The 23504-nt window shown below is 45.7% G+C and overlaps 1 protein-coding gene across 3 annotated transcripts; it reads left to right on the plus strand.

Annotated features, from left to right (window-relative positions):
- The first annotated feature begins 23 nt into the window (after positions 1 to 23).
- Positions 24 to 22977, plus strand: mtmr3 (myotubularin related protein 3). Of its 3 annotated transcripts, XM_073465579.1 has the most exons (21): positions 24 to 174; positions 2552 to 2627; positions 3758 to 3814; positions 5100 to 5189; positions 6110 to 6226; positions 7888 to 7908; positions 8876 to 8958; positions 10759 to 10925; positions 11034 to 11130; positions 11462 to 11575; positions 12629 to 12819; positions 13194 to 13325; positions 13488 to 13599; positions 15359 to 15554; positions 15821 to 16006; positions 16248 to 16418; positions 16960 to 17105; positions 17580 to 19116; positions 19214 to 19324; positions 19505 to 19593; positions 22723 to 22977. In XM_073465579.1, the coding sequence occupies exons 3-21, from the start codon at positions 3812 to 3814 to the stop codon at positions 22892 to 22894; spliced, it is 3735 nt and encodes a 1244-aa protein (XP_073321680.1). In that variant the 5' UTR covers positions 24 to 174; positions 2552 to 2627; positions 3758 to 3811; the 3' UTR covers positions 22895 to 22977. The 3 variants fall into 3 exon arrangements, with proteins under 3 accessions (XP_073321680.1, XP_073321679.1, XP_073321681.1); XM_073465578.1 differs by having other exon boundaries at positions 10759 to 11130; XM_073465580.1 differs by lacking the exon at positions 7888 to 7908.
- Positions 22978 to 23504: the final 527 nt, after the last annotated feature.

Consider the following 23504-nt stretch of genomic DNA (forward strand, 5'->3'; position numbering starts at 1 on the left):
TTCGCGACGATGGCGACGACGGCTCGCTGCTGGAGAGGGACGCAGTGAAGCTGGCCTCGGCTCGGATAATGACTAGCGTTTGTTCGATCGAGGCGTGTTTGCTGCTCAGTGACTGCACGGGCTTCGGATGAGCTCTTCGGCTCCCCAACTTCGCTTCGCTCCTTTTTTCCCCGGGTGAGTCCCCGCCGGCTGTGGTCGTTCCCCTCGGTGTGTTTTGACAGAGGCCTCCGTTTTGGGTTCCGCCCTCCATCTCATAACAACAAAAACAGTTGCAGAGAGCCGCGCTAGCTCCGCCAGCTAATGCTAGCTGGTCCCGCTTACTGGCTGTGTCTGTGGCACACTTACTAAGAGCAAACACCGAGTACTATTACAGCAGACTGTTTACTAGTGAATGTTAATGTCGGCTGCTGTCGAAGTATCCACTTTGGACTAAGCGTTAGCTTGCTAACGTAGCTTTGCAGAAATGTTGTTCTTGGTTAACTGTTGACGTTAGCTAGCTGCAGAAGATTTAGCTTAACGTTACCAAAAGAGAAGCGAGATCAGCAGTAATGTTGTCGCTAGCTTAGTTAGCTGGATGTTAGTGTAGTTTAGCTTGTATCGGTCGACAGGAGTAGTTATCTATGAGACGAGCCTGTTAGCTAGCACAACGTTAGCATCTGACTTTTGCTTGGTAATAAATGATCTCGCCACAGTTGCTCAGCACTTGGCTTGCTAGCACTCACAAGGCTCGGAAGTGTTTGGCTTTTGGTTGACTGTGGCTTATTTTTAATCGCCTGCGTTTTGTTTATCTTCTCGGCAAACGCGAGCGAAATTGATACACCGTTAATATTCTAGCTGGCGCTTGTTTACGTTTTATCTGGAGAGCGAAACCATGACGGTAACTTTATGCTAGCTAGCGGAATTTGTTTTTTTCCCCAGTCAGAGTTGGTCGACGTGTCTGCTTTTATGCGAGTTAATCCTTTTCAGCACCGCTGTTCAGCTCACTTACACTATATGACAGTCAGTACAAGTTTGTCGAGCTCACTGTGGTGTCAGTCATCGCACTTTATCGCCACAGTCAGTATTTCTTGTTGTTTTATTATTATTATTATAAGACTTTGTGCTTGTTAATGTTGCAGCCTATGATGCATGGTGGCCTGTCACGGGATAGGAGTAACGTTAAGGCTCTAAGGGGCTTAGCCTTCCCTGTGTGACTCTGAACTCAGAACCAGACTGAGCCAATAGCCACGGGTCATGAGCCCGCTGCGGTAAACAGAGCCCTGTGTGTGCGGCAGATATGCTTTATCAGGTAGCAGCAGCAGCCGCTGGACTCCTCAGTCAGTGAGGCACTGACCTCCCCTGGCCTCTTGACACCACTCACAACGACCAGGGTGTCCAGGTCCTCCTCTGCAGCCTGAGCAACAGGATTTTTTGTCTTGTTTCTGAATGCCCCCCTGAGAAGGTGTGTTGAGGTCCTTCTCATTCACTGACCTTCTCAGATCAGATTTCAGTCTCTTGCAAGAGTATCTGACCTTTGCAACTATTTGTGGGCCTGTGTGCTGGGAGATCCCTTCACAGGTTGTTTGTTTTGAAAAGATATATCAGGAAATATCACTTTGAGGATACACTCGGTGCAGATAGGGGAACATTATCTAAACAAAACTGTTTGTATACTTTCATGTTTTTGGTAAACGGCATTCTTCAGGTGAACGCTGAGCAGGAAATTAATATCAGCCACCGGCCGACTATTGTGCTCTGCCAACTATGTGTGTGTGACCTTGTTTCTTTCACGGTACTCCCTCCATTAGCTTGTATTACTCCTCAAGATGTAGTAAAAAGTACTTGATTGTTAGTCCCTCACTGGGAAATTCAATTTTGACATTTATCATAAATCATCACACACAAAGGACCTATAGGCATTCATTTATTGGAGAGATGTCAACATTTTCTGATTATCGGTATCTGTGATCTTACTATCAGATTGCTGATAAAATAAATACTGATTTAAAAATGTGCTACTTTGGCTCTGGTGCAGCATCCTGTCACACGATGTCCCGCCTAAAACAACATCTGAGCTGTAACACGTCACAATTAACAGCCTATAAACTCGAAATACTCGAGTAAAGTATCCAAAAATATTACTTAAGAACAGTACTTGAGTGAATTGTACTCACGTTTATTTCATCACTGGTTGTTCAAAATTTTGACACAAAGATTTAAATTTTTACTGCAAATGAATATGAGTCAGTGTCTTCCTGTTTATTTCTGAAGGTGAACATTAGATGAGTAGTTCATGTGACTGAGCCGTGTCTATATGCCAGCCACACTGTAGAGTTAGTGCATCCAGTTGATTTTTTTTTTTTCCATTCCACAACTGAGTTTAAGTGGTATCTCTGAGCTCACATTCAAGCCACTGTGACCACCAGTCCAGCTATATTTACAAGGGAATCAAAAGAGCTTCTGTAGCTTGAATGTCTTCATGAAGAAGTCTGCTGTTTGCAAAATGTGGAGAAGTTTGTAAGGACAAGCCTTCGCTCATTATTCAGATGCCTGTTTGCTTTCATTTCCACAGATTTCCATGTCTTACTTGTGAGAGTTTCCAAACAGGATCATTAGGACTGCTCATCGGCCGTTACTGATTGTCTGTGGTGAGTCTAAAAATGTATAGCAAAACTGTTTTAATGTGCCATTTTATGAGTCATCTGCTGTTTCTTTAAACGTGGTCGTCAATAATTTTGCTCCTCTTTACTGCTTTTGATGCAACTGACTGAATATAAGCTTCAGTAAAGGACTAAATCCTGCCATCGCTGGCCATGCCTCACCTCGTTGTGCCATTTCATGTTGAATTGATTTGCTATTGAACGTCTGACTGCCCAACCAGGGGCTCACAATCTCCTGGTCGATCCATGGGCTGCAATCAGTTCATTGCCTGGACTCAATCCCTGAGAAAGTATTTACACATCCTGTTGCTTGCTTCTACCATCGTCAATACAGAAAGGCAGCAGTTTGACTGGCCTTCAAAATTCACCACCTCCATGTAACGTTTTTCTTGTGAGCTCCTTGAAAACCCGTCCACCTGCAGTCTAATCAAATCCATTCAAGAAACATGTATGTTAAGAGGCATTTTTGAGCTTTATTTGAGTGTGTACAGTAGAGAGATGGCAGGAAATGAAGGGAGAAAGATGGGTCGTGACATGCAGCTCAGGTTGCAACAAGGATATTGGAGTCTGTAGTCAGTGCCTTAACCCCTCAACCCCCGGGACCCCCGATAAATGTGTTGTCTTTACTTCCTTTCTTCCAGAATGAAGCTGTAAATCTTATGTATTTAAGTTTGAGGTGGTTTTTATTATCAGAAAAACAGCTGTCAAAACAATACTGTCCACTACCTCTAGTTTTATGAGATAAAGCTGCCAAATAAAATGGTGACCTACTGATTTGAACAACTGAACCTTGAATACCTTTAAAATTTAATCATTAATATCGATGCTTTTCCCCAAATTAGCTGCTGGCAGTTTCACAATGCCCTCAACTGATCTGAAATCATTGCAGACAATGAAACTTTGTCAGAGTGGGCGATAATATTATTTTGATCATGAATTATGTTCCCATTTTACAACAGTGATCCCAGAGGTTCTGGCTGCCTGATGGCTCGCCTCGTGATCAGACCACATTTTAAAAAGTTGATGGCTGTTACATTTTGTGTCCTACAGAGAATGACGGCATATCATTTACATGTTTTCTGAATGACTTATCAACTTGCTGTGATCTCCTTGTGCAGACTGTTCCAGGCCGGAGTTCCTCGTTGGTTGACCCACACTCCTTCACAGGGGCCATGGTAAAGTACCTTTAGTTCATGCATGCATTGGCAGTAGCTGCTGTGAGTCCTGTGTCATGTGGCCCGGGTGCAGTCTGCAGAATTGGAAACTCTCCATTGATTTCAAGTTTGAATCAGCGCTGTTTATCAGGAAGCAGACACTTACATCAGCTGCTGCAGTGTCAAAGGTCCTCCGAGGCTGCTGTCGAAGCCGGGCAGCTTTCAGTTTTCACTGCAGAAATTTGTGACATAACAACTACATCAGTTGTCTGTCGGTGTGTGTGTGTTTGAGTTTTGTGTTTTTGGCACGCTGCTATGTGGCGGCTGCCCCCTGGCTGGCCTCAGCACGCTGCTCCTCGAGCCCCGGCGACTGTGTGTATCAGCTCGGCTCATGCTGAGCCAGCAGCCCACAGGATGTGCCGTGGCTGTCTCTTATCTGCCGCCGCTTTCGACCACCTTAATCTTTCATTGCACACTGCTCGGACTCAACTTGGCTCCAGACCAAACACAGCCCACAGAGTCCTGTCCATCTCTGTAGGCCCAGGGCCAGACATTTTTTTTTCTTCACCCGTTTGCCCTTGAGAAAAAATCCTTGACTCTGCTTGTGTATCCATGCCTCACATTCCCCACTGATAGGCATCCTCTGTGAAATACGTTCATCTCGCCTTAGACTACCGTGACCTCAAACATTCAGCCCTCATGAAAGCCCACAGTCCGCTGGTGAAAACTGCCTTTAAACAAAGAAATTTCATAATTTGATTTTGCCAACCAAAAATTAGATTTAGCCTCCTCTTTCTTTTGAGGCTCTTGTGTGGAAAATGTCCATTTCCAGTTTTAGAGTGCTGTATGTTACTGGCATCTGCGGCACTATGGTCTGTTGTACAAGGGGTGATTATAGTAAATTAAGTTGGTTGCGCATTACACGTTGTGGCTGGGGAGAAGAAGACAGCCACGCAAAACAGCATAAATACAGCACTGTCAAGTTGGTTTTAAATCAACTCCATGTAATGACAGCAGTGACGACTCTTTCCCCCAAAAAATACGACTAAGGTGGTCTTGAGCAAGGTTTTAACTCCCCAAAAAATGTCTGCAGAGCGGCTTACTGGTCAAAGCTGTGAGTGCAATGCGTCAGTGCAAATGAGTGTGTGACAGGAGCAGGGTGATAAATGAGGAAGAACTCAGCCTTCTGTGGACCAGTGCTTCAGTAGACATATTAAAATGAACTAAAAAATGTGCCTGAAAGAAGGTCGTGGTTGTTAAAGTTGATACTCTTTCAATAAAGAGTTAACAGGCCTTTTCTCTGCAGGAGGAGGACGGGCAGCAGAGCTTGGAGTGTATCCAGGCCAATCAGATCTTCCCCAAGAAGTCCCCCGTCTTAGAGGAGGAAAACATGCAGGTGAGGAAGCTGCTGGCCAACTTGTGTTGTAAAAAAAGCAGTTAACCTCGCAGTTATGTGTTAATTTGTGGTGAGTCGCTGTAATCAATTACGTAACCACCATTAAGTCACATGCTACTTGAGTTCACTTTCACTTTGACGGGTCAAGTGATATCTGAAGCCCTTTGATCTGAGAATAGAAACTAACATGTTTTACTGTCTGCGCTGAGAAAAACAATCACTTCATTATGAAGTCGTGCTTTGAGACACGTATCAGCTTCAAGTTGACCGAGTGGTAACTCAAACTATTTATGTGGTCCCTTCATTTACATTTCACTTGCTGCCACTTAGAGCCTGGTGTGTTCTCAGTCAGCTGGTTGCTGTTCGGGCTTTTAGAGCTGATATGGCCTTGGTATAATATCACACTGTTTTAGGCTTTATTGTGATGCTCAATTTATAGTAATGTGGATAAAATGACTACAGTAACTGGGCAAAGATAAGTATAAGAACAAGTAGAACAGCCTGGTAAGTCTTTAAAACCATGAAAAGACAACACTTATATCACAGTATAATGATTTCCAAAATGTAAGACGATATATAGTCTCATATCATGATTAACAATATAATATTGAAGCATTGCTCAGCCCTGTGTTGCTGGTATTAAAAAGTGGTAGTTGTCTAACTTGGAAAAATGACATTTCATCACTTGGTTCAGCAAGCACAATTGTTTTTGTAAAACCTTAGATCCATCTGTAAAACATTTCATTTTGCTCAGCTGCTGCAGAAAAGCTCCCAACATGTTGATACAAGTTGCAAAAAAAAGAGTCATGATGGCGATATCTAGCGAATCGACCGTCTTTGCGTGTGTCGTTATCACTGATGATCTGTGTGTCTCTGCTCTGCTGTGTGTGTGAAATGTTTTTATCTCCCGCTGTTGCTAGGTGCCCTTTCCTGAGCTGCACGGGGAGTCCACAGAGTATGTGGGGAGAGCAGAGGATGCCATCATCGCAACGTCCAACTACCGCCTACACATCAAGTTCAAAGAGTCTGTTGTCAACGTGAGTATTTTTTGAAAGGCGACCGATGACCCTCGAGGTGTGATTAGAGAATATTTCTCACACAGCTTAAAGTAACTGAAGAAGGAATTACAGTGTCTCTACTGGACTCTGTGTGGAAGAGTGTAGTAATGTTTTGTGAATGGGCAGAGTCGCGGGGCCGTTGACTGGTGACCGGGCCATTCAGAGCTGATGTGCGCTGGCAGCGGTGACACGTGACTCCTCATCACCTCTGTTTCAACACGCGCCTGCCTCCGCCCTCCGCTTTGTCTCTGCACTTGCCGTTGCCGTGGTTGCAGTGGGTCCGGAGGGGACGCAGAACAGTCGCGCCCTCTCTCCCTGTGTCTCCTTTCACCACGATAAGAAAGAGAGTCGAGCGTTGTTACCAGAGTGTGGTCGCTTTCTGGAAAAACTTGTCTCATTAGCCACTGCACAGATGTCCACTGCTCTATGGTTTCTTTTTTTTATACACCTTTCACCCTGAGTCACTCCCCGTGTAAATACATACATATAAATATATCTGCATTTGTACTGTATGTACTATATTGTGGACTCCAGGGTTGCACAGGGTAGTGGTAAGGAAAAAATAACAGTTTCTCAGAGACTGTATTGTAAGTTGTTAAGTTACTTGTTCTGCCTCTCATAATCTATTTACATGCAATGCTATGAATGTTTTTATTACACAAATGAAGCATTTTTCCATAATTTGACCAAGAAAGCCGACTGTAAAAAGCCTTAGGAGAAGCACATGCTGTGTTCAGGTCGCCAAGCTGCTCAGCTGCTCATGTGTGAGAGCAGGAAAGTTGTGCAACGACAGATTGTGTGCTTCAGGGAAAGCTTTTGTATGTTTCACTTCCTTTTCTTAAAGAATACACATTTTTAAAGAAAACTTCTGGTCATTCTTGTCGTCAACAAAAACCCATTTAACAGACCAAAACCAACAATGAATTCATCCTTTCAACAAGTATCGTCGTGTTGTTCAAAAGCTATTAAAAACACAGCAGTAAGCCTCACAGTTGCGTTTTCTTGCTTCAAAATCTGCATCCAAAAGTAATTTTCATTTCTGTATTGGTACCAAATTTCCGGAACGTTATCAGCTGCAGATATTGAAATAAATGAAATCATAATCGTATCTCAATGTGTACGTAATCAAACCTTCACTTAGATTTGTTTCATTCAGTGGTTCTAATGGTTGCACCCATCACGTGATGTCGGGGGTTAATTGGACCTCAATGAGCCTCTGGTTCTTGGCTCACTCACACACACACACACACACACACACACACACACACACACACACACACACACACACACACACACACACACACCTCCTCTCTGTGCTCACATCAGACAGAGCCAACGTTCTCCTCACACATATTTGGACGGGCTGACGAGGCATCTGCATCACATGGCAGGGCTGTCAGAGCTCGCAAATCAGGGGTGGGAGGTGCTGCAAGAGAGCGAGAGGCTGTTAACAAGCAGCCTAGGAATTTTGATGGTGGCCAGATTAGGGATGTAGATTAGAGGGCAGGAATTAAGTTGTGGCAGCAGGATGCTCGAACATCCGGAATGTGCAGTGATAGCAGCCATACCCAGACAGACAATAGTTTCCAAATCGCAGTGCATCACTTTCATTATTGTTCTCTCTGTTTTGCTTTGGATAGAGTTGTTGTTGTGAGGTGTCAGTAAGTATCCAGCAGAGCTGCACGGCGTGGACTGCTTGATTTGAGTGTATAATGTTGTGTGTGCCTGTCTGTTAACCGGCTGGTGTTTCGAGGTAGTCGAATGCTGCTTGTTCATCCTGTTTAACACCAGGCGCTGGATTAAAGTAGAGATGATGAAAAAAATATGAGCAGGAATAAATCTATCCACACAAAGCATTCAAGCTGCCGATCTCTTGATGCAACTTGTACACTGATCCGCCATCAGGAAGTAAAGCTGTCATTTGCACACTCATGAATTTGGAGCTTTGACCCGCTGATGACTGGCTGCTGATCCTGCATGGCACCGGGCTGTGTGTGTGAACAGCAGCTTGAGCCACACCTTTTCGTTAAAGCCCGCTGTGCTGCTGAAAAGTGGCTCTTTACTAATTAACAGAGCTTAGACAAAAGCAGAATGGGTATTTCCCTGCAGTATTCAAAGTATGCTCTTAAGTCATAAGCACATGGCGGTTCTGTACTTTGGATGACATTTGCCTATAAAAGATAAGACCGCAGCTCTGGGCCAGAAGGGAAATGTAGAAACAAGCTCTTCACCATCTAGTATCGAGTGTTTTTTGTGCTCCCATACTCAAAGTTAAGAAGATTATGTATATTAAGAAAAGCTCAGGGAGATGTGATGTGATGTGAAAAATTAATGGAAACGCACCTGGACAAGTAATCTGCGTGACTTGTGTATTTTTAGCACCATGTGGCTGAATGGTGGTTTGGTTAATACAATTAAATATTTGAACTAAACACGTGATGTTGCAGCACACGTAGCTGCTTCTGGGCATGAAAGCATTTTTTTCCTGTGTTGACCACCACTAATTTGCTGAATGGATCGGTATCAGTCTGCCACACTACATGTACTGACTGCATGTGTTTGGTTGCTACATTTCTAACGTTTGCATCACACTCTCAGGGCTGACGTCGCCTCTCTTTGACTCCACAGGTTCCTCTTCAGCTCATAGAGTGCGCCGAGTGTCGGGACATGTTCCAGCTTCATGTCACCTGTAAGGATTGCAAAGTCATCAGGTACGACCAGAGTTACACTCCTGCAACCTAAAGTCATTCCAGCTGTTGCCTCCTTTTAAATAAAAGGTGTAAGAAACTTAATTTAGAGGGAGGGAGGGATGTATTTAACCATGCATAGAAGCTGTTTAATGCATTTTAGTGCCCAACAGCTGTAACAGTAAAATATATGAAGGTAAAAAATGATATCACTTCCATTTCACAGTTAATTAGGAAAAGAAACACTCTGTGGCTCAAGCTCACGATATTCAAACAACGGCACTGCTGGACCGCCTCCTGCACTAAACTTACCAGCTCGCTTTGTATTTTATCACGCTTGAAATTCACACTGCAGATATCCCGTTTCTCCAACAACTCCAACAAAATGTGCAGGATAGGTTTAATAGTCCATCAATCTTCTACAGTTGACAGAAGTCAAGATGACACTCTAACAGTAGTGCAGTGGATGTCAATCGCACAACAAAGGAAAGCAGCATTGCCATCTGTCATTTTGCAGTTACAACTCAGTCATGGAGTTTTGGAGAAGAAATTCAAACTCATTCAGTCATGAAAACAAAGAGAGTGTGTTTATTGATTAAAATGTCTTCCCCAAAACACAACACATTTAATATACAGAACAAACATACAGATTATGCCTTTGATAAGGACACAGGGAGAAAAGATCAACAGAGACACAGACAGTGCCGTCACTTTTCATGTTAACACCACATGAAGGAGATGATTTTTTTGACAGCTGAGGGCATTAAAACACTACAGACATTGTGTCTAAACAAACACATATGAATGATGCAGAATAACATGATAACAATTAACATTGACAAGATGTTCATTTAACCTCAGTTGAGCTGCTGTAGTCTAGCCTGAAATCAAACCTTCCTCCTGCTCTGCATGGACCTATTGATTTCGCTCAGAACCCGTGCTGTGCTAACCTGACACTGCCAAACATCTGGAGAGGATGAGCTAGAAACTGTTCGGACGAGGGTTGGCACTTTTAAAAAACACTTTTTTGTTTTTGACGAACCATCTGTCTATCATGGGTTAACTTCAGCTAATCAGATCAACAGTAGGAGAGAGCTACCAGCAGAGCGTGTCATCAAACTCGTACCAAAGCCAATCAAGTGAAAAGCAAACATGCTTTCCTATGAGAAAAGCCTTCAGTTGTATTTGTTGCTCTTCTTTCAATGAAATATACTTTCTAGTTCGGTAACTGATGCTGTTTGTTTTCAGACGAACAGTCGCTTCTCTTGCTGGTCATCACACTTAGACTTTGTCTGTAGCTTCCGTCTCTCGCTGCCAGCAGTTCCTTAAAGGACACTAATTGGTTCAACCACTGTGGTTTGGCCACTAGTGCGTAGCTTCAAGCCTCGTAAGGGTCCGTTGCTCTCCAACATGCTTCTTCCATTAGTGTGAGAAATTCAGTCGATAACAGAAAATATTCGGCTAATGGGACCACTGATGTCACAGCCAAACCGAATAAAACCCAACGCTTAACCAGGAAATAAGTAAAGAAACAACATTGGAGCATTTAGCAGCAATTATGACATTTTAAGAGCTGATTGCAAGACCACATTCAAAATTAACACCTATTTAGCCAAAAACATATGTGATGGGCTCGGGTCAAAATGATGTGATGTTGGAAAAATGGTCATCCACAAATAAAGGGCAACAGTTCAGGCAAGCATTTGCTTGATTCTGAAGTTGTATTATAGCTGTCAGTATTGAAAGGTTAGCGAGCACTAGCATTGCGCTCTAATAAAATGTTGTCGCACGTTGAAGGTGTAACTTTTGTGTTTGATCCCCCAGGTGTCAGTTCTCCACCTTTGAGCAGTGTCAGGAATGGCTGAAACGACTGAACACAGTAGCGCGCCCTCCGTCTCGCCTGGAGGACCTCTTCTCATTCGCCTTCCACGCCCACTGCATGAATGTGTACGCTGGCGAGAAGGAGCAGCACGGCGAGCTGTGCAGACCAGGTACCCTACCGCCCCTCACATGTTCCTACGTTTCCCCCAGCAGAACCTCCTCCTCTTCCTCCTCCTCCTCTTCTCCAGTCTTATCGGACATCTCTGCTCTGTCTGTAGGCGAACACGTGACCTCCTGGTTCAAGAACGAGGTGGAGAGGATGGGCTTTGACACTCAAAACGCCTGGAGGATATCCGACATCAACAGCAAGTTCAGGTAATAGCTGCTTTCATTCAGGATCCCTGCTGCTGTGCTGATTTCATCACTCCAGCTAGATGACAGACCTGTTCGTTTGTGTGTGTGCGTGTGTGCGTGTGTGTGTGTGTGTGTGTGTGCGTGTGTGTGTGTGTGTGTGTGTGTGTTAGACAGTGGGTGGTTGTGTTATTGTACTCTGCTGGTGCTGCGCCCTGGGTAGATAAGAGCTCAGCCCAGGATTAGGTGTCTGTAGACTGAGACCTTTGTTGAGCTATCACAGCCCTTCAGTGCTCTCTCTTTCTCTCTCTCCATGTTAAACCGGTGCTCTCTCATCCCCCCTCTGCTCTGCCAGGCTTTGCCCCAGCTATCCTCAGCAGCTCCTGGTGCCAGCGTGGATCACTGACAAGGAGCTGGAAAATGTGGCAGCCTTCCGCTCCTGGAAGAGGTTTCCTGCCGTGGTTTATAGGTTGGTGTGTTTGTTTCAAGGCATAAGGTTAAACGTGTTTACGGCCACACAGCAATGAAGCGCTTAATCATGTGCACATTGGCCTTTTTGTCTATGAACGGAACGAAACCATATTCAAATAATATCTTTATGGCTTTATATCAGTGCCACCGTGGACAGAGTTTACTTTGGCTTGTAAAACCTCAACATACAGCTAATTACTAAAGGATAGCTTCCTCCAAGCTAAATTTCTCTATTTACCTCTGTTCAGATTTTGTTTAAAATGGCCAAGACCGCTAACTTAACCAATAACATCCACTGCGTCATGACTCCAGTGAACTGTGGTTGTTGTATTTAACCAACAGTGCTTAGGAGCTTTTGATCTTTGTTTTTGGAAACCTGCTCCGACCAGAAGCTTTGGATGCTTTTGAATGCCCGTTTTGTGCGTCACAGCACCTGAAATAAATATGAGACAAAGGTTTGCTTTGGTGGCTTAAAATGAGTCAGGCCAGTGGTCATAGATCAGAAGGGTTCTGAGCAGTTCAGCAGTCAACAGTTAGCTTATTTAGTTTAATTGTTTTTTTGGAGCTGAAACAGACGTTGGCTGTCTGGCCCAAAGCAAAATAACACAACATCTACATTCAACCAATATCTTGTTTCTCAATTGTGAAATGTCCTGTAGACTACAGTCAGATTTTAAATCGTAAAACACTATGGTTGATTAAAGATAGTTATTTTTTGGCACAAGCTCTTCATCCACTTTGCTGCCAGCTGTAACTCACGTTGCATTGTTTAGAGTACGTCACCCAAGGAAGAGCCACATGAAATAATTTGTCCAATAAGCACAGCCATCTAGTCGACTACGTCATTTTATTGGTTTGTTTCTGTAGCGTAGATCTGCTCGTCAGAGAGGTTATGTGAAGTTTGGAAACAGAAGTAAGAGGACGTTAAATACCACAATGTCAACAACAACAACAACATACTGTTGGATTAATCTAGTATATAGATGGTAAATGCTGTCTTTAATGTCTCCTGTCTTCTCCGCGGTTGTCCCGACCTCCCCCCTCCACATAGGCACCAGACCACGGGGGCTGTGATCGCTCGCTGCGGCCAGCCAGAGGTCAGCTGGTGGGGCTGGAGGAACGCCGACGATGAGCACCTGGTCCAGTCCATCGCCAAGGCCTGCGCCGTGGACAGCAGCTCCTGCAAACACCTTTCCAACGGCAACTACACCAACGGCTCTGACCTGCCTGATACTGACTTTGGTGAGAGCTCACACTGTACTCACCCACAAACAAACACACACTTCCAGCTGAACACACCCCCCAGCAGCACACACAGACAGGTATTTCCAGGCTGAGGTCTCGCTGTCTGCATTAAAAGCAGACGCTGCTGTGCAATCCGACCTGTTGGGGCTTGTTTGAAGCAGCATGTTCACACAAACACTCTCAGATCACATCAACTTCTTACGTCAAACAGATTCTGATGGATGTGCCTGGATGAAACATTTTCACGCCTTAATGATTTATATAAATGTTGTAAATCATGATTATAACATCAGACATTCCCCTGAGGCCTAGTCTTATACAACCTGAATTGTACTAAGAGAAAATGTTGCTGTGTTTTGTGTCTGTATCAGAATCCTCCATAACCAACAGCTCAGAGGTGGAGACGTTGGCCATCCAGCCACACAAGTTACTGATCCTGGATGCCAGGTCCTACGCTGCTGCTGTAGCTAACAGGGCCAAGGGTGGGGGTTGCGAGTGCCCAGGTAAGTCCTGTCAGCTCGGTACTGGTTCAGGACACAATCAAATCAATGTGTGCGGTTGATCCTGGAGCTCAGCTAACAACAAATGTGATTGTCCTGCCCGCTAAAATTGAAACCAATTATTGTTTTCTCATTTTTCTAACCACTGTTTTCCTCCTGGTCCAGAGTACTATCCCAACTGTGAAGTGGTGTTTATGGGCATGGCCAACATCCACTCCATCCGCAAGAGTTTCCAGTCCCTGCGTTTCCTCTGCACTCAGATGCCTGATCCAGCCAAGTAGGTTTTTTTTTTTATTACCTCCAGCAGTGCCTCCGATTTTCCCTAGCCCTAACTCTAAAGCTGTGCAGGCTAAAACCATTACATGTAAAGCTCTCAAGCTTTGCTGTAGTAACTGGAGGTAACTAGTAATCACAGCTGTGTTTTGGCCTTGGCTATACATCTGTTCCTGATTTAGAAAGCCTGGCCCAACCCCAAGTGGAGGATCTCTTTCCATCTGCGCTCCCAGACTCGATGTTACAATGATGTGTAATTGAATCACGCTGGCTGGAGAGAACGTTGTTGAGAGTGGTTAGAAGATCAACTTAGAAGACAAAAACATGTTTCTGAGGCTTCTTCATTCAGTATAACTTGATATATTTAAAGTTATTATGCTCATGCTAAAATAAATAAATAGATAAACAGCAGGTCGTACCAAGTTCTCCATGATTTCTGCGAAAATCTAAACCTAATTTGTGTCAGATTACAAAACACGATTGCTGACACATCTATCTTGTTGACTTCAAAAGTCAAAAATTGGTCACAGGCTTGTCTCTGTCGCAGACGCTCCAGGTTTATAGACAAACAACACAGTGCTGACGATTATGACCCGGATAAGATAAGACGAGTCAAACATTTACTCCCAATTAAAGTTGTTCAAGGTCTATGCCATGTCTCCCACTGGTCATGTAATGTTTTGATTCATTACATAACCAATATCCAAGCAGGCAAAGTCATTCACTAAACTAGAATGGCACTCAGCAGTGTGCACGCCTCTACCAACGCAACAGCAGTCCCCTTTAATGCAACCAAGCCTCATCCAATCTAATAAAATCTATTTAAAAACCACGAGATCTGTTTTCTTTATCTGGGTCCGCATCAGATCGTACTCAGTCACAGAAACCAGCCATCTAAATACTCTTTCCATCAGGATCTCTGCATTATTCCCTGAGAAATCAACTAAAATGTGGCATTTCTCAATGTTAAAGAAAATGAGAAAAAAATCCTGGCTCCATCCCTTTATCCAGAAAAAAAGTAAATGGGGTCTGTTCTGGGCCGACACCTATCCTGCTCAACTTTTGGCTCTTTTTGGATCTCCACCAACTCTCATCTGCGGCTCCCCATCTGCTTTATAGAGCTTTATAGTGAGTTTCAGCTTAATGTTTCGCTGACTAGCTTGTGAACACAGTTGAGCATTTAGTAGCTAAAGAACCAGATATTTCCCCGAGGAGTCGGAGACCAAAACAGAGTTAAAAGAGAGAGTTGTTATTGGACTTGATTAGGTGGCCAAAACAAAAGACTCTAAGTGAATACTAGTGTTGCTCCTTAACTGCTGATTGTGTAAATTAGCAACCGTTTGCTAACAAGTTCGCCACATGGTGTGTTCACAGCTTTTTTCCTCTGCCCACACGTGTTAAAGAATCAGCATGTTTAAAAAAATAAATGTGTTCAGATGTTAATACAGTTTGAAGTTAAGCAGTATTGGACAGTTTTACTAACAAGTTGTTCGTCTGTTGACCACTTTCAAATGTTTTTGAGATTAAACATATTTAGGAGTAGACAGACCGAACATACATACATCTTGATATAACTCTTAGCTATAAGTCATAGATGAGTCATTGACAGGGTTGCAAACTATCTGGGACTATAAATGCTCTGGTATGTGGCACAGGTCCATGTGATGTACTCGTCCTTACAAAACATGTGTATCATCACTTAGCGTCTGAGGCATATGAGGTCCTCTGATGTGTTTGTGCTCTTTCTGTCTGTGCGTCTGCAGCTGGCTTTCTGCATTGGAGAGCACCAAGTGGCTGCAGCATCTGTCCCTGCTGCTGAAGGCGGCGCTGCTGGTGGTAAACGCCGTTGACCGAGACCACAGGCCCGTCCTGGTGCACTGTTCCGACGGCTGGGACCGCACGCCTCAGATCGTTGCTTTGTCCAAGCTGCTGCTGGACCCTTACTACCGCACTATCGAGGTACAGATGAAGACTCTTCTTCTTTTAGTCCCGTCCTTGAGCCTGGCTTTTGTTAGCATTTTTTATTTTTAGTTTGAGGACAGAAAACCATAAAAAACACTCGTAACATTGACATCATCCAATGACAGTGACATTTCCAGTGCAGCTAGGACAAAAACATTTTTCTTTAATTTGAATGAAACAGTCATTGGCATTGTTCTAAAAATATCACGCCATTGTGCAGCGACATTTAATTAAATTTAAGATCTTGTGACGTCTTTGCGCAGGGTTTCCAGGTCTTGGTGGAGACAGAGTGGCTGGACTTTGGCCATAAATTTGCAGACCGCTGCGGCCATGGAGAAAACTCTGAGGACGTGAACGAGCGCTGCCCCGTCTTCCTGCAGTGGCTGGACTGTGTTCACCAACTGCAGAGACAGTTCCCCTGCTCCTTCGAGTTTAATGAGGCCTTCCTGGTGCGTACAAGTGTGGTGGTTTGCTCAGATCCGTAGATTAAACGCCGCGAAATGTTTCCATGTACAGAAGTGGCATGCCTCTGATTCAGTTTCCAGTTGTGTGCCACTAATTTACATTTACAGTCTGGGTGTGTTCATTAGTTCTGTGAGGAATCTCCTGTCATCTCTGCTTATTACCACATACCTGTGGTGTGTGTATACAAGCCTCTACATGTCAATGTGTGTGTGTGTGTGTGTGCAGGTGAAACTGGTGCAGCACACCTACTCCTGTCTGTTCGGCACTTTCCTGTGTAACAGCGGCAAAGAGAGGGAGGACCGCCGCGTTCAGGAGAGGACCTGCTCGGTCTGGTCACTGCTGAGACCGGCCAACCGCACACTGAGGAACATGCTGTACTCCTCACACTCCGAGACTGTACGTCCACTGTCTACGCCTGTGTTCAGTCTTAAACCCTGCAGGAAGCAGAGTACTCCAAGTGCTGACTTTATGTCACCTAAAGAAAGTTTATTATAATGAAAATTATTGTCTGAATCATGAGGAAAACGTGGAGTCTGACCTCTCTCGGGGCCTGGGTTTTCAAATCCTGGTTCAGAATTTGGAAATTTATGTTCTGGCAACAAAGTTTTCAGATGCATTACGTGAAAGACAAACTCCAGAGCTGTTTATTTCACACTGTCTCTTTAGATTGATTGCTAGTTGTTATGCGACCAAACATGATTTAGGAGTCTTTTTTGCCACCCTTCTTAGAATGACATTTTTGTGGTTACTGTTGTTTTTGTGCTTGCATTCTTGTGTGGCCATAAATATTGTCCACTCACCATGAGGGGGAGATCATATTTCCAGAACTCATTCACAATTGGATGTTCTTGTACTCAAATCTCTGTACAACCAAGTCTTTTATTTCATTTTTGCAAGGTAATTTCCCTCTGAGTTAAGTGTGCAGCTGTCATTGCAGGTTCTCCACCCAGTGTGTCACGTACGCAACCTGATGCTGTGGACGGCGGTCTACCTGCCCAGCTCCTCCCCCACGACCCCCTCTGATGAGTCCTGCGCACCTTACCCTGTGCCCGGTGGCAATCCTGAGGATACGCCGCTGGCCAGGTGAGCCTGGCGCGCTGGAACCCGACCCCCCCCTCTTCCTTCCTCATGTAAGATGAACACAGGTCGATGACTCCTGCAGCCCGGGGCCCAGCTTTTCAACCCTGCTGCTCACATACTTTGCTCTGCCCGGGCCCTAACAGCCACAGCTACTGTTTAACGCTCTGCTTATCTCATGTCTCATGACAGTCATACCATCAACAAAGGGCCACAGGAAGTCGTTTTATTTTAATGATGAAATGATGTTGATGACAGCTAGCTCTAAGTTAAAGAGACCAACTCTGAATGCTTCTCTGTCATTATGTTTGTGCTGCATTTTTCTTGTTTTGATGAGGCTGACATGTGATTGTTTTGTCAGCTTAACATTTTGAAATGATATGTGTATAGCCACACATTGAATCATAGGGTGTCACACTGATCCATTGTTATGTAATGAATGCTGTTTCCAGATCATAACACCTCTCGTTTCCTCTTCAGGCGTACAAAGACTCGCTCCTTCGACAACTTGCCAAGTGCATGTGAGCTGGGAAACTCGCTGGCTCCGAACCGCCGCTCCAGTGACCCGAGCCTCAATGAGAAATGGCAGGACCACCGCCGCTCTCTGGAGCTCAACATGGCAGTGGGGCCCGAGGGAGGGGGGAACCAGGATCAGGAGGTGCGGCCTAACGGAGTAGGGCCTTACCCTGACGGAGTGGACTCCGAGCTGGACGACAGCCCGCAGCCCCAGGGCTCAGAGGCTGTGCTCGGACAGAGGGCCTCTGTGAACACAGCTGAAACAGGAGAGGAAGCAGAGGAGGCAGAGCTGTCTGTGGCGGTGGGCGTGGCTGAGGGCCAGATGGAGAACATCCTTCAGGAAGCCACTAAGGAGGAGGCGGGAGCAGATGTTCAGAAAGAGGGAAGTGCTGCCGTCACACAGGTCGTTAACACTGTTGACACGGAGGTGGAGAAAGAAGCACAGGTTGAGAAGGATGATCAGTCTGCTAAGGTCAACGGGACTGAGATCCAGACAGAAGCTTTGGCTAATGGTCACCATCCAGAAAATGGCGTAATGGAGGCCGAGGAGGATGGTGAGTCTCCCCCTCTGCCCACACAGAAGGCAGAGGAGCTGGATCAACAGGCAGCTGAGGTGACTCAGACACCAGACGATCTGGTGAAGCAAGATGTAGAGAACTCCTCTGTACAAGAGGAGCTTGCACATGGACCCAATGAGTCCGGCTCAAATGAGCCTGAGCAGCCTGCAGCCCATAGAACTATGACTAACGGCTTTTTGGACAGTTCACCTGAAGAGCCAGGTGTGGATGAGGAGACCTGCCCTGACTCTGAACCTGATCGCGGTGTCTCGGAGCTGGTGGAGCAGTTGGATAAGAGGACCTCCCTGATGGAAAGCTCCACAGAGACTTTAACTGAAGAGGCCTGCAGCAGGTTGGAGGTAACAGCACATCCTGTGTGCCCGAGTCGTCAGCCCTGCAGTGATGGCAGGAGCCAACCGCCCTGCTCCAGGAAAGAGAAAGGACTGGAGACAGGCGAGCACGGCTTTATCAGAACTTTAAACGGGGGCAGCAAGCGGCCCTCTGTCAGTGCCTTTCAGTCTGTGAGTACTGACCTCAACAGGGACGGCGTTTATAATGGCGACAGCTTCGAGGTGGAGCCCTGCGGAGGGCCTCACTGGGCCAAAGGGAATGGGGAGAAGGCCCCTCTCAGTCGACAGGTATCTTTAGTGAGCTGCAACTCCCTGATCCTCCATCCACGTGGCAGCTGCTCCCAGCACCGCTGGTGCCACGCCTCGCTAGCCCGGGCCGCCATCAGCCCGGAGCAGCCGTCACGCAGTCATCTGGACGACGACGGGCTGACGCTACACACGGACGCCATCCAGCAGCGGCTGAGGCAGATCGAAGCGGGACACCAGATGGAGGTGGAGACTCTGAAGAAGCAGGTGCAGGAGCTGTGGAGCCGCCTGGAGAATCAGCACCACGCCGGATCCCACAGGATCAACGGAGACATGGGAGATGAAGTGGTAAGATGGCGACAGCTTGACCGTGAAACTGATTGACCAGCTGATCTGTTCTTCACATGAATGTTACTTCTGATCGTCTCTGTCTCCCTCCATGCAGACCTCAATGACAGACTCTGAGTACAACCTGGACCCCAACTGTTTGTCACGCTGCAGCACAGAGCTCTTCTCCGAGGCCAGCTGGGAGCAGGTGGACAAGCAGGACACTGAGGTGAGCAGCAGCCAGGCCGACCTAAATACAACTTGAGGGAGAGGAGGAACAAAACTGCTAAAGCAAAGCCTGTGTTTGTCTGTAGCTTGCATATGTAGACCTCAGATCTCTTCAGCAATGGCAGTTAATGATGATTGACGGTTGGTGGTAGGTGAGCTGAGATCAGTCTGTACATTACAGGTGACTCGCTGGTACCCAGACCATTTGGCAGCTCAGTGTTACGGCTGTGAGAGCAGGTTCTGGCTCGCCACCAGGAAGCATCACTGCAGGTAAGTTCTGGAGGGTTACTGAGCTGCAGGAGCTCAAACCTTCAGTCAGTGTCCCTGTCATCAACCACTCCTGTCTGTACTGTTGAGGCTTAAAGGGACATTTTCTCTGTTTAAGCTCACTCATCAGACCGAGTTTCTTGTATGCAGAATACATCCAGACTGTGTCTAGATTAAGTTGAGGCAGCTTTCACTGAACATCTTGTGAGGAATTCGTCTGAGAGACCATCTCCGGTGGCATTTAACTTCTACCACATCTTCTTCTACATCAAAATTAGCGTGTATATGCGGGTTTCTTAAACGCGGCTAAACCTGCTAAATATAGCTGATTGACTCCTTTCCCACTGCAAGGAGACGAGTTTGCATTCTTGCCTTCTTTCTCGTCTCTGTTGTGTGAGATGTTCAGCACCGATGTGACGCTGACAACGTTACTGTGGCTACATTTTTCTTTTAAAACTCAGTGACTTCCACAAAGTCGTGGGAAATGCGTGAGACAAACTTGACGTGACTTTTGCTGATTCCTACATTTCCCATAATGCAACTTGATTGCATTATTTATTACAACTTAGCAGCCTTTCGAACTCCACGCCTGCAGTTCGTGACGCAGGCTTTCTGTTACGTACTTCACATCTGCAGCCTAAGCCGAGATAAACCCTGATGACACAGAGAGCCGAAGTTTGGTAGTTTATGGAGAAAGACAGATAATTTTTTTGATCCCGCTTGTCATGAATCACACACGTGATGTTTGTCAATTTAAAAGATAGTCATCCAAGTCAATAGAGTCGCAGTTGTCCTACACTCAAAGTCTCTTTTGGTGCCTTTTAGTCTCATTCTGTCAGCTGGTGGTATTTCCTCTGCCGTTATCATTTCCTCACATCACTGTTGTCTGCTCTTTACTTCCTTTTCTTTGTGGCGGGTTGGTTTGAGGTTAACAACTTAGTTAGAAATTTGAGTGAGTTTCATTTCGGACATCCGTTGCGGTCTGGACTTCAGTAATCTGGAGTCATCTCGGCCATGAAAGGATCCAAAACGCTGAAGTGTAGAACTCACAGTGCAGCACTGAAGTCGTTTCTCTGTCGTAGCTGTGTTAGATTTTTCTGTCTTTGTCGCACACATCTGCAGCAGGAAGTGTGTTTTAGTGTGTGAAGTGTTCTCCACTGCGAAGGCAGCTCTTATCCATTGTCTGCCCCCTCTCCTCTACAGTGGCAGGGAGCCTGTCCAGGAGGTCTGGTGAGATCCGGCTCCCCTGTCCCTCCACCCTCCACCACCTTCCACCTTTCTAACCTGGCGCTGCTGCACCTTCCTCTTCCTAATCCTCCCCCCCCCCCCCTCCCTCCCTCCCTCCCTCCCTCCCTGCTCCTCCCCCTCCACACCTGCTACATCTGGTTTCTGTTCTAGTTGTCAGCAAATTCTCAGGAAATTCCCCTTTCATTTCTGAGATGTAATGACTTGAATGTGCGTCCTTGCAGCGCCAGTGTGTTCCCATCCAGCGGTTTTTAAATTGGCTGTGAGCACGATTTGCTGTCAGTGGGAGAGCCGGGATTGGTTGCTTTATCACCCGAAAAATTCAAATCTAATGTAAAAAAACAAAACAAAACATGGTCTTCCTCAACCTATACCCCCCTCCTCCTGCCATAGCACCACATCAGCACCCTGCCCTCCCACTGCCCCTCGACACATCCCGGCAGCATGCTGCCCCAAACCAGCCCCCCTGCATCTCACCTCCCAGCAGCACAGCATGCTACTGGAGAAAAAGGCTGGAGACTCGAGAGTGAATTAGATGAGTTTGATAAATTAAATTCTGCGCAGGGTGAGTACAGGCAGGTAGAGGGGACCACCGTGTGTGTAAGTGTGTGAGCATGGCCTTACATGTGAATCTGAGCATGGGTATCTGAAACCTCCAGTGTGACCTGCCTTCCTGTCTACTCATGATAACGTGTTTTTTAATGGGCTGAATAATCAAGTTAGCACCTACTGAGTGATAGAGCACCTTCTCTAACCCGGCATGTAGAGCGAGAAGTGAACACAGAGCTCCCGTAACTTCTTTCCACCTGTTTTATCATGCGTCCCAGGAAGAGGCAGACAGAAATCATTTTCTGCAAAGCAGTTTATTTGCAGGGTCGAAAACCTGTGCATCACACATTAGCTTACATATAAATTAATCCTCTTTTTTTATTATGTTTTTTCAAAGTGTGTACGTCTAAATCATCCAAAATGCATGTTTGATGCTTTAATATCTCATTAATGACGACACCTAGTGTATCTGTTGGGCCACAGACTAAAGAAAATGACAGTTTGAGTTTACCCAAAACTAACAGTTGAGATGTCTCTGTAGGGCAGACATAAAGAGATAGGGGTCGGCCGATATGGCTCTTTCAGCGCCGATACCGATTATTAGATCTCAAGGAGATGGAAAACTGATACGTGGGACCGAATATCACAACACACAAATAAATAATTAGGCTCTGATGCAGCATCCCCTCTCGGTCTGTAGTCACCACTCAGTGTCACACTGATAACACGATCTGATTGGTTATTACTTGTGATGTGTAACCAATCAACAGTGAATAATCTGAATCTGCAAAGTAACTAATAAGTAAATATATTAAAATAAATGTATTGGAGTGGAAGTATAAAGTAGCAAATAATGAAAATACTAAGTAAAGTAACTCAAAAATGTTCTTCAGTGCAGTTCTGGTGTAAATTGTACTTTGTTATTCTACATTTTGACACTAAGATTTTAGTTTTTTCTGCAAATATATTGTTTATCAGTCTCCTTCATTACTAATAAAAGGCATCGGCGCTGAAAAACCTTATGGGTTGACCCGTAGGCAGAAGAACAAGTTCATTTATGAGGTTTATTTTTTAAAAATCATCCAGATGAGCATCAGTGAGTTTTTACTTTTGTAGATTAAAGCTGACACCAGCTCTTGGTAAACCTTTACTCAGCTTTGAATAAATTAGAAATCCAGCCTTTTATCAAATTATTCACAGTCAGATGAAGCTCACATAGTTTTCCATGAATGAAGAACAGGCCCTGGTGCAGATGTAATGAAGAGACGCATGGTAACAGTAGGTGTAAAGAGGCTCTGACTGAGAGTCCAGCTGTGACCTGTGTGTTTCTCCCTGCAGGAACTGCGGTAACGTGTTCTGTGCCAGCTGCTGTGACCAGAAGATCCCAGTGCCAAGCCAGCAGCTGTTCGAGCCCAGCCGCGTCTGTAAGACCTGCTACGGCAGCCTGCAGCTCAGCCCGGCTCCCCTGGACCTGGAGCTGGACAAACCCATCACGGCCAGCTCCAACTGAGTGTCAGAGTACCGGGGACATGAGGGGGAGGCGGACTGTAGCCGCTGGCCGCCGACACAGGCGCACTGCTGAAGACGAGCACAGGAGCTACGCAGAATGTCCCATGTACTTTATGTGTGTGTGTGTGTGGTGCAGACTTGAACGTGTACATACAGAGGATGACGTGGCGGAGGAGCTGAATGACGCCGAGCACTCAGAAACGATGGGTGTCCACAGGGGTGGGTGCTGTGTGTGTGAGTGTGAGAGGAAAACATGCACCACACGGAGGGTTTGTGGCAGCGATGGGACTTTCACTCCGAGGCCAGAGGAGTGAGAATGGACATCCTGGTGCCTTGGACCAGGCGGGCGGAGGAGGTTGTCTCACTGTGTTGCTGAAGTCTCATGAATCATTTCCCCCCCACCGCCCTGCCCACCCACGCTTCATCTCCCAGCGTGGACTTCAGGAGCAATGTGGAAAATCTCCTGGTAATCACGAGCTTTAGAAACGTCTGCTCACAGTGTTTGTTCAGGATAAAGTTTAAATGTTCAGTTCACCCAAATTACCCCCCCAAAAAATCTCAGAGGAGGCGATTTAAACAAGTAATGCAACAATTTAGCCGCTGAGGCTCGA

The sequence above is a fragment of the Pagrus major genome, chromosome 5 (genome assembly GCF_040436345.1).
Source record: "Pagrus major chromosome 5, Pma_NU_1.0".
NCBI classification, from domain to species: domain Eukaryota; kingdom Metazoa; phylum Chordata; class Actinopteri; order Spariformes; family Sparidae; genus Pagrus; species Pagrus major.